The 11,755-nt window shown below is 40.4% G+C and overlaps 1 protein-coding gene across 1 annotated transcript in view; it reads right to left on the bottom strand.

Moving 5' to 3' along the window:
- Positions 1–390: 390 nt before the first annotated feature.
- The window catches only part of LOC149223636 (neuronal acetylcholine receptor subunit alpha-5), a 28,282-nt gene continuing 16,917 nt past the window's right edge, over positions 391–11,755 (bottom strand). Inside the window, exon 2 of the mRNA XM_089385896.1 lies at positions 391–783. Coding sequence (XP_089242022.1) covers positions 733–783 — 51 coding nt within the window. The 3' untranslated portion in view covers positions 391–732. The remainder of the gene's footprint in view (positions 784–11,755) is intronic.

The raw sequence follows: 11,755 nt of genomic DNA, 5'->3' as shown, positions 1-11,755 counted from the left end.
ATTAATTCAGAGACGCACCTCCAACAATATTGAGAATAAAGTTGCACCAATCAAAGATAAACTCCAAGAAGTTTGCGATATTAATTTTAAAAGATTACGAAGTTAACCAACATCAAAAAGACAGTATTGAGCCATAAATAGATAAACTGCCAGGGTGAGTGTACATCTAGATCATCATGTTAATAACCAGGGCAATCAATAAACTAGATGTAAAATTAATCCACCTAATTCACTGAATGAATGGTGCCACTCTGTGTGTGTATAGCTCTGAAGTTTCACATCAATTCACGTATCATTTTTTTTCTCTTAGGCACAAATATAATTCTGCAAGAAAAGATTCATTCAAGGATTCATCACCGGGGTACTTCTAATTTATTTCAGCAACTGAGAGAACTTCCAAATATTTGAAAATATCTATTCAATATTCATGGAACACAAATATAAGTGTTTGCCCAAACCTAAACTTGACATTAAACACAATAAATTATTTGATGTTGAGGTCTAATTTCCAGAGTAGACCAAACATTATCGTTCTGCAAGTTGTTTCCTTTTTAATGTCTTTTGCCCAGTAAACAGCCTCATCAAATAACGAAGTGAAGAGCAGATGCATTTACGAGTGGTCAAATTAAAGAAACTCAGTACTCTCAAACACTATGGTGGTCGGATAGTAAAAACTGTCTTAATCAATAAAATTCTGATCAAACGAAACCATTGTCGGGTGTACAAATTTCTCTAAAAGATAAATTTGCGGGGTGGTCTCCCTGCATCTTCATCTTGCATATGCTGCACCCAAAAAAAAATGTCAACATAAATGCCAATTTTTTTATTGTTGGTCAATTTTTACCCAACTCAGGCTAAAAGATTCATCATCACATCATTCAAAACAAAAATACATCTTCAAGGCATAGTACTTCAACGTTCATGGAAAGCTACAATAGGAATGGACCCTGACAGCAGATTACGTTGCACTAAATTTCAGGAATCGGTTATAGGACGATTCAGCTTTTTAAGTGCTCAGCTGGTGTATAACGATTTTACATTTAGAGGTTTGGGCAAAGTCACAGAAAAAGTAATAGCATGAAATCAAAGTGAAAATCCATAAGAATGTTTTCAGTGAAATATTTCTAGTTGACTACCTTCCCGGAAACCTAGTATTTTTTATTATTATCTTCTATCTTGTACTGCAAGGTCAGTATCTTCGAATGAGCTCAAAGCATAAGTCAGCGAATCTGTCTATAGCCTGATGTTAAATTGCAATCTACTGTACAATAAAGAGAAAAAAATAAATAAATAAATTATGTTCGAAATGTTTTTTATACTTACTATTCTAAAATGTGTTAGTAGAAAACTGTTCCACTTATTTTTCAATGGCTCAAAACTTCCAAGTTTCTTAGAAATTTGGCAACTATGGGAACAAACTAGCAGACATGCTAGGTGCAGATATGCAGCCAACAAACTGTTTGATGGAAAAAACATTGTTTAATGTTAAATTATGGTATGTTCTATGCTTAGAGCAGTTTACTTCTTTTCTTCTTATTAGCCATTGTTTAGCAATCACATAAACATAAAGTAAAGTGCAGATAGAACATTAAAAGATTGACAGAAAACAAGCCAAGACAAGATACACCAGATGTGGTGGCTAGCCAGGAACAAACCCCACTGCGGGGAAACCCTTTGATCAAATCTTCTTTTAGCTTCAATAATTCAACAGAGAGAGAGAGAGAGATAGTACAATATCACTAATCAGTGATTTACAACAGCAGTAATGAAACCCTTGAACAGCAATAGCAAAAGCAATCAATCAACTCCCAAAATGTCGTCAAGACAACCTAGGAGAACTCGGTCTCCAACAGAAGTAGTGGCAGCCCAAAACAGTCAAAGTAAGATGGTCAAAACAGCAGTGAATGCTACAGCATACTGCAGCCAGCCCTAACCAGTGAACGCTGTCATAAATGTGCCCTCAAACAGTCAACGCAGACTTGTTCAGCTCTTCAGCTAGCCTAGGAGAGGCTGCCCACACAAGGCCGCAGTCAATGGAGGCAATATGCTGGTCAATGCAGGCCTAAACCACTTGCTGCACCTTCCTGTGTCCTTGCTGCCCTAACTGCGTCCTCCTCCAATGCTGCCCTAGCTGCATCCTCTTTCCCATGTGAGATATGCATGCTCCTTCCTTTGTATACCCAAGAGACAAGGAAGAGATGAGAGGATGAGATGAGTTGAGATAATGACTCAACCTCTCCTACATTGATATGCAACGCTGGGCAAGAGTGCCACACACTTAACTGCTGGCCGACCTTGACAATTTGTCAAGTAATTACAAATAAATTCATATATCCATAAATACTTGTCGGAACCGGATGATCTTTAGATCAATCCTACACCTCTCGACAAGAGGAATCTAGGAAAAATATCAACTGCCATAAATGAGGTGACCCACATGGAGTTTGGCCCTAGTTACCAATTTTAACACTCCCTCTCAACTAGGGAGAACTCCATCTGCAATCCGTCTGACCATCGCTACTATCCCAGCCATCAAATGCACTGCCCTGCACAGCTTAACCCTGCTCTACTCGAACTATGAAGAAGAAGAAATGATCGAAGATGTATCATACCATCCTCCACTGACCCGAAGTCAATCTCGAAGTGTGTCAAACCACTCTCACTAATCCCAGATCAATGGAGGTCATCCTCGCATAGGGAGTACGGTAGATACAACGACGCGTCCATCGATAGTACTACTATGGTCCCTATCCCCATTTCCCTACTCATTGATCAAATGGGAGGTACTTCCCATGAGTCCCAGACTGCATGGGTAGGATGCCTCGATAGGTGAACTAATCATCCTGTCCACAGGAGAATGAATCATCCTGTCCAACAGTCACCACAGGAGAACGAATCATCCTGTCCAACAGTCGCCACAGGAAAACTAATCATCCTAGCCCATAGGAAAACTAATCATCCTGTTCCACAGTCACCACAGAGAACTAATCATCCTGGCCCACGGGAGAACTAATCATCCTGTTCCACAGTATCCACGAAGAACTAATCATCGTGTCCTACAATCGCCATGGGGTGTCATAGGGGAAGGTTGAACCTTTCACCCTGTACGTAGTGCACCACCAGGGGACGGAGAGTCGCCCTGTGGTCGCATGTTGCTCCAAGAAGTACCCGCGGCCCCCTGGAGCTCCCAAAGATCAATACATCATACTCGACCCTCATAAGAGGGTCTTTGAACGACACCAAGTCGTTCTCGAAAAGTCAAGAATTTGACCTTTCCTAGGAGCTTCGTCAAAATGTCAGCGACCTATTCATCTGTACCGATATGTTGGAGCCTTATTGCTCCCCGCTGCACCATATCCCAAATATAGGGGTACCTGATATCGATAAATACGGGATTCTTTGATAAACGAATCCGCTCTGGTTGTCACACAGGATCACGGTGGTATCCAATGTAAATTCAAACAGCTCACTGAAGAGCTTTTGCAACCAGACCGCCTCACAAGAGGCCATACTAGCAGCAATTTACTCTGCCTCAGCAGTGCTCAAAGCCATCGACTTATGCTTCCTACTCATTTAGGATATCGAGGCAGATCCCAAAGAGAAACAGCACCCGGAATTGCTCTTTCGATCCACCACACTGCCTGCCCAATCAACATCGGTATATCCAAGTAGTCTCACATCTTCGGCAGTGTATCTCAACTCATGAGTGATTGTGCCACGAAGATATCTCAACAGATTCTTGGCACCAATCCAATGTGTGTGGTGAGGCTCAACCATATGTTGACTCAACGTGTTGACCGCAAAGCATATATCCGGACGGGAGTTCACCAAGAACATCAATGCTCCGACGAGTTGACGATACTCAATATCATTTCGTAAAACAAGTCTGGCAGCACTATCACTTAACTTCTTGAAGTCAAGCTCCATCAGGGTAGTTACGAGCTTGCAGTCCACCATACCAAATCTCTCCAATTTCTTCACCACATATTTTCCTTGAGATAGGAAAATATCCCCTGGCTTCTGCCAGACTTCTAGTCCTAGGAAATAGTGCTTCAATCCTAGGTCCATCTCAAACTCAGAAGCCAACTCCCTCTTACATTTGTGAATGAGAGGGTTTGCCCCTGTTAGAAAGAGGTCGTCAACGTACAGCACCATTATGAGAGGATTGTCATTTTCAACCTTAAAGTCAAGGTTAGGGTCAACTTCACTCCTAGTGAATCCCAACTTCATCAAGTAGCTATCGATCCTCTCATACCACGCTTGGGGTGCTTGCTTCAGCGCATAGAGGGCCTTCTTCAACCTGCACACATGAGATTCTCGATCATGAATCTCAAATCCTTCGGGTTGTTCCACATAGACTTCCTCTTTGATCGAACCATGCAAGAACGCAGTCTTGACATCCATCTGATGTAGGTTCCATCCTTGCAAAGCAGCAAGGGCTATGATCGAGCGGATGGTGGTATATCGGGCAACAGGTGCAAATATCTCGTCATAGTCTATACCTTCCTTCTGAGAGAAGCCACGAGCGACAAAACGAGCCTTATACTTTTCCGCACTTCCATCAACTGCATGCTTTATCTTGTAAAGCCATTTCGAAGTGACAACTACTTTGTCTTGGGGTCTGGGGACCACATCCCAGACATCGTTTTTCATGGACTCATATTCCTCAGTCATAGCATCCTTCCATACTTGATGCTTGACAGCTTCTACGAATGACGAAGGCTCATTTTGGAGGATCATGCTCATGATGGTCAAGTATCCCTAATACCTAGTCGGCTTCTTACTTTCTCGGAAGGTAATATAAATATCCTCCCAAGGAGTTCACAAGCATCATACCGGATATGTCTGAGTGAACCAACTATAATATATCGGAGGTCTTGCTTTGGCTTGAGGGGAATGGTCCCCTTTTGAGCTTTCCTTCGGCACATCCCAGACATACACCTTCTTGCTCTAATCTGAATTCAGGCATTCCGGTCACCATTTTTCTCACATCAGGTAGAGCTTTATAATGAAGGTGAGCAAACCTCCGATGCCATAGTTCAGACTGAAGAGATGTGTCACAAGACATGACACCCAGCAGACTTCCTCCGACCTGATATAATGAATCAACTCGAAATCCAAGAGTGAAAGCATCTTTAAAGTTCTTTTTCCATACACGTACCTTTCCATTGACGAAGGCCACCTTGTAGCCTTTGTCTTCCATTGTTGAAATGGACACCAGGTTCTTTTTGAGATCGGGTACATATAATACATCTTGTAAATGAATTGTATTTCCCTGATTCAATTGAAGAGTGACATTCCCTACGCCTTTCACGGGATATTTTGAGTTGTCCCCAAGAACAATTTCCAGGTTGGTCTCCTTCTCTATCAGATTAGAGAGAGCTTCTTTGTAACCAGTGAAGTGCCTTGAGGCACCACTATCAATAAGCCAATTTCCCAGCGAGTCCGGGGGAGTAGTAGTAGAGAGGGTTGTTGGTAGATAATATTCATCTTACTTATTGTGAACAACGTTAGATTCATACCTGGAGTTTCTTGCCTTCTTGAAGAGCTGTCCTCTTTCTTGATTTCCGACATTTCTTTTACCACTGCCATTGGACCTGCCATTCCTTTGATTGCCTTGAGAGTGATTTTGATCATCGTCATGGTGTGAGTCCCTTTTATCAGGGCACTCCCTCACATAGTGGCCCATTTTGTTTCTTCTTTAAGCATGAGAAGAAAAGGTAAAGGGATGGCCTTTAAGTGCAGGCATTTCTTGCTCTTCCATCCTTGTCTCTTCTTGAATACATATTATTGTTGAAAAGAGTAGTCCTGAATATATACCATTCAGGTGGCAGTCCTCCAAGAGTTGTGAGTGTCATTTCCCTGTCAGGAACTACTTCCCCAATAGATAGGAGATCATTCTTGATCTCGGTGATCCTTAAGAAATATGCTTGCATACTCTCATCTTTGCCCTTCTTAATTTCCTTCAGCTTATTTCTAAGGAACAAAACTTGATTTGCATCATTAACTTTAAATAAACTCACCAGTCTATCATAGATTTCCTTGGAGGTGGTCAGCTCAGAAACATAGGCCACTAGGTACTTGTTGATAGAGTCCCGGATGATCTTCCTTGCTTTGATTTCTCCCTTGGTCCATTTGTTCCTAGCAACAGCAGATGCATTTGATGGAGGCTCAACAATCCTGCCTCTCACATGGTCCAACACTTCCTGCTCTTCTAATGTTAGATCGAGAGACATCTTCCATCCGTGATAGTCAGACTTCTCACGGAGTTTGTCTTCAGCAGGGAAGTGTGCTGAGGACCCCATGACTTCTTTAAGATAGCTTCAACAGCCTTCGGTGATTGCTCTTGCTCTTGCTCTTGCTTGGGCTTTGTCTTCACCTCAGCTCTAATACCATGTTAAATTATGGTATGTTCTATGCTTAAAGCAGTTTACTTCTTTTCTTCTTATTAGCCATTGTTTAACAATCACATAAACATAAAGTAAAGTGCAAATAGAACATTAAAAGATCAACAAAAAACAAGCCAAGACAAGAGACACCAGATGTGGCGGCTAGCCAAGGACAAACCCCAATGCGGGAAAACCCTTTGATCAAATCTTCTTTTATCTTCAATAATTCAGCAGAGAGAGAGAGAGATAGTACAATATCACTAATCAGTGATTTACAATAGCAATAGCAAAAGGGATCAATCAGCTCCCAAAATGTCCTCAAGACAACCTAGGAGAACTCGGTCTCCAACAGAAGTAGTGGCAGCCCATAACAGTCAAAGTAAGATGGTCAAAACAGCAGTGAATGCTACAGCATACTGCAGCCAGCCCTAACCAGTCAACGCTGTCATAAATGTGCCCTTAAACAGTCAACGCAGACTTGTTCAGCTCTTCGGCTAGCCTAGGAGAGGCTGCCCACACAAGGCCGCAGTCAATGGAGGCAATATGCTGGTCAACACAGGCCTAAACCAATTGCTGCACCTTCCTGCGTCCTCCTCCAATGCTGCCCTAGTTGCGTCCTCTTTCCCACGTGAGATCTGCGTCCTCTTTCCCATGTGAGATCTGCGTCCTCCTTCCTTTGTATACCCAAGTGACAAGGAAGAGATGAGAGGATGAGATGAGTTGAGATAATAACTCAACCTTTCGTCTATTTATATGCAACACTGGGCAAGAGTGCCACACACTTAACTGCTGGCCGACCTTGACAATTTGTCAAGTAAATACAAATAAATTCATATCTCCATAAATACTTGTTGGAATCAGATGATCTTTAGATCAATCTTACACCTCTCGACAAGAGGAATTTAGGAAAAATATCAGCTTCCATAAATGAGGTGACCCACATGGATTTTGGCCCTAGTTGCCAATTTTAACATTTAAGGTTGATGTTGCCTCACTAGGTTGTAAGTACTAATATGTATCGATGGATTGTTACCAACTCCCAAAAGATTCAAATCTGACTAGCTTGTTTAAATTCAAAGGATTTGGCTAAACCTGACTAGATATAAGTTGTAATTCTCAGATAGTTGTGTCTAACAAACTACTCTGTGTCCCAAACAGAGATTGTATTCAAAAGTTGCACCCCCAGGAAGTGGATGTACCAACCACCTCAGAGCCCACAAACCTTTGGCATCTCATCTTCTAGTGTTAGGGTTTTGGACCTCTAGGGTTCTTTTTTATGTTAAAAGGCCAATCGTTTGGCTTCTTCTAATAGTTTTTTTTAATGAGCATAGCCACCATCTCTCTCTCTCTCTCTCTCTTTAGAGATAAGCTACCACCATTCTAGCCAATTTGTGTTCTACAGTATTCAGCTATTTTATTTATTAACAGAAGTTAGGCTTTCATTATTTTAATGTGTTCCCTATCATATCTCTCTGTGTGCGTTCCATTTCCTTTCCTGCCATTTATTTCATTCTTTGTACAACCAATATCAAACTTGATGATTTCTTGTAAATTAAGCCCCCAAAAACATCCAATTTTGGAGCACAAGGGGAAATGAAAGGAAACAAACGGGTTCAGTTGCTTGCATATCCCCCATCCGATTATCATTAAAGTCCTTTCATCAGATATCTGGGGTTTAACTAACCCTTGCAAAAACAAATAGTTGGGCAAATTAAGTACTCTATTAAGCTTTAGACCTTCTTTGTTTATACAAAGTTGAAGTATTTGGAAGGTTGGTATAAATATTGGACCAAATTTTTTTTGAAACAATGATAAGCTTTTCACCACAGATCATGAAGAGGGGATAAATGACACCGCCATCTTAATCTCTCCAAGTTTTGCTTCTCATGTTACAGATTGGGGATCTGACCCCTCTTAAGAACTCATCTCAGTGTTGCTTAATTTAGATGCCACATTCTTTGGATGGCCAATATTTATGCCCCCAGTGACGTAACTGAGAGAAATGCATTTTGGAGGCGAATGGCATACAAGCTTCCAGAAGCTTGGTGGTTGGATTTTGGGGATTTAAATATGGTAGAATTCCCGTATGATAAAAAAAGGCTGCTTCCCCTTTGGATGCTACAGCTGGGAGAAGGATGCACACTTGAGTCTCAAATCCAGAGTAAGTTTATATAATCCAAACATTTACAAAACAAAAGATATAGCATACCTGTGATTGACGTGGTCAAATTTTTGCAAAGGCAAAAATAGGGCCGTAAAGAGACTGAATAGAGCTATGCTCTCACAACAAAGGTATCACTGTCTTTTGGTGTAAGGGAATGATGTGAGTTCAAGTGTTGGTGTTGGTGGAGGTGACCTTGTCAGATCATCAACCAATTGCATTTTTTATAATGTGGGGTGAGGAGAAACCTTGCAAGCTAGGGTCACTATCTATTGAATGTTCGCCACTTTCAAAGCCCAAGTTACATTGACAACATTCAAAGGGTTCCTTGATCCCAAGCTGGATTCAATGGTAGAATGACTTAAATCACCTGAATTGACTCTTTCTTTGTAGCTATGTGGGAAAGAGCAGTGGTTCAAAAAAGAACCAAAAACGCCACCTACAAGAGAGATTAAGAAAGGTCAGCACAAAGCTCTAAATTAGGCCTTAGCCCTCTTGATGAAATTTATGCAAGTTGGCAGTAAAGCTTAGGCATATCATGAAGACAGTCAAGATCAGAAAGGCCGAGGTGCTTGAATCCAAGCCCAGATAACCAGCTGAGAACAAGGGGCAAGGCCAAGTAGGAGTTTTCCAAAGCTTTAGCCACTCAACAGGCAACAATAAGAATATTGGCCCTCAAGATTTAGAGGGTTGAATCACCTAAAAGGTCGATATCAACGAGAATTTATCAATCATTACAATATGTTTTTTGAATTTACAGCCGCAAGGATTGATAGATGTAGGGTATCCATGCAAACTTATATAGCCATCGCACCCTATGGGTTACCAAAATCCCCAAAGAATATATGTGATCAATCTTTGACATTGTACAAACTACATGTTCTCCTGAAGGAAACAAGTCAACAAAAAATCTTCATGCCTAGATGGTTTCCTATGCAAGTTTTATAAGGCTACATGGAACTTTGTGGGCTCAGAAGCTGCTATAAGTCTACAAATAAGACATTGGAAATTAGTAATTTGGGAAATCATAAACGGCAGAAATAAAAAGCTTAACCCTTAAGCTAGGGACCTAAAGCTTATTTCCAGCTGGAGGTAAGCCAAACTCTTAAGTGTCCATTAAGAAATTTTGGCCAAGGCATTGGCCCTATGGATGAAACATTTATTCCTTTAAATAATTAGACTGAAGCATACAGGCTTTACCAGAGAGATATCCTGGACAACAACATAATTGTATGGTAGAGGATGAAATGGGCCAGAATTTCTGGCCAAGACATTATATTCAATAGAATTGATTTAACAAGCGCATAATAGAGCAGAAATTTTGTTGATGCTTTTGCTTGCCTGACCATCAATGGGATAAAGTCAGAAGATATAGGACTATATTGTTCAATACAACAAATGGTGAGAATAATAGTAGGTGGCAAGTGGCAATGTATCATAGTGTATAGATAAACTTCTAATTCTAACACAGGAAATAAACACTCACCAATAACTCCACCTATCACTCAGTCAATCACTCCATTCATTTGGATACTATGTACTATTATACATCTAATAACATACAATGTGTACAGCGTGTGTACATTCGCAGAATTTATTTTTGTGCGCTTTCATTGTTGTTAGTGTGCACATATCATTTCTGTAACCAAGACTTCAGTGAGAACTGTGAAGTTCTGCAATTTCAGAGCTTCACATTGACCAGAATACAATTTTGAACCCTACATCTCCACCAATCTTTATCTGGAGCTCTTATACATCAAGGGAAGTTCATGAGAACCGTTCATGTGCCCTTTCTAAAAGACATACATGTACTAGTTTGGGAAATTCTTCCATTGGATTTCTGCAATTTCAAAGCTTGCCTTTGTCCAGAGTTCAACTTTGAACCCTACATCTCCACCAATCTTCAACCATAGCTCTTACATCAACGCAATTTCATGAGATTTGTTCATGTGCACTCTCAAAAACTGTACCACAGATTACGGGCACATCCTCTCCTGTGTTATTCAGATTTCTCATGGACACAATTCTGCGCAATTTCGTTATTTTCCAGTGGAAAACTGATCGAAAGCAATGAAAGAATTGTCCAAACCAGCAGGATTTTCATTTGGGAGCAATCTGCCAAAACCAACAAAAGCATTGCCAAAGCTTATGGAATTTTGTGACTATTTTAATTACATTCTGCCCAAGAAGTGTCAAAACATGCAGAATGTTTCTTGGCACCAATTTTTTTCTTGGACTAATTCTTCCTCTTTTGGTTCCTTTCCAGCAACATATTCACCCAAACTAGTGGATTTTCATTGTTAAGTGGTTCTCAAGCATGACACCAAAACCTTGCATAAATCCAAAATTCTCCATCTTCTCGCTGAACAACAGAAAAGAAACAAAATAAATTCCTTGAAGATCAACTTCCACTGGGAGAACACCACCAACACACCCTTACAAAGGGAACACTATCGGTAACAATAACAAAATGAGTTCCAAATGAAGCTCATAAAGGACATGGTGTTTCAATTGGATGATAAGCACCCAACAACAATGACTGCAACACAACAAATTGGACTTTCATTCCCATCCCCCAAAAGCTATTCAAGATGAACACCAAATTTTTTATTTTCTACATTGATGGCTCCCTCAATGGCAACAAGTTGGATGTCTTGCTATCAAAAATGCCCTAGGAACACCCTCAAAATGACATTCATTGAATCTGAAATGGATTCTGATCATACATGGCTTCAAAATGATTATGAAATGTTTTCATGTCATTTTGGATCTTGAAAGCTCATTTGAATTTTTGGGGACATCAAAACAAGGGTTTCGTCCTCCTCTTGAAACATTTAACAATTTTTGGAAACATTTCAGGTGTTGAAACCCTTCGCTAAAAAAGTTGAAAAAACTTTAAAATGCAAAAACAAAAATTCTAGAAGCAAGCAACCTAACCCTAACCCTAACATTACATTCTCTTTCCGCATTGATTTACAATGCCCACTCATTTTTTTAATATATTGTGTTTGCCTATTTCCTTCATAAGGCATCATCTCTCCCTGCCTATGAGATGATTCCTTGCCTTTACCATGTCAAAAAGTATCTCATGTGATAGGCCTATAGATGTCAACATTGAGGAGTATTGAATTGACAACATAATTTGAAGTGTTTGTTGCAATTTCAAACAATTGCTGCAAATCTGGTGGAATGAGCATTATCCTCG

This window comes from Pinus tabuliformis, chromosome Q (genome assembly GCF_031772625.1).
Source record: "Pinus tabuliformis cultivar Carrire ecotype Pingquan chromosome Q, CPIR1, whole genome shotgun sequence".
Classification (NCBI taxonomy): domain Eukaryota; kingdom Viridiplantae; phylum Streptophyta; class Pinopsida; order Pinales; family Pinaceae; genus Pinus; species Pinus tabuliformis.
This window is presented reverse-complemented; position numbering and strand designations above follow the sequence as displayed.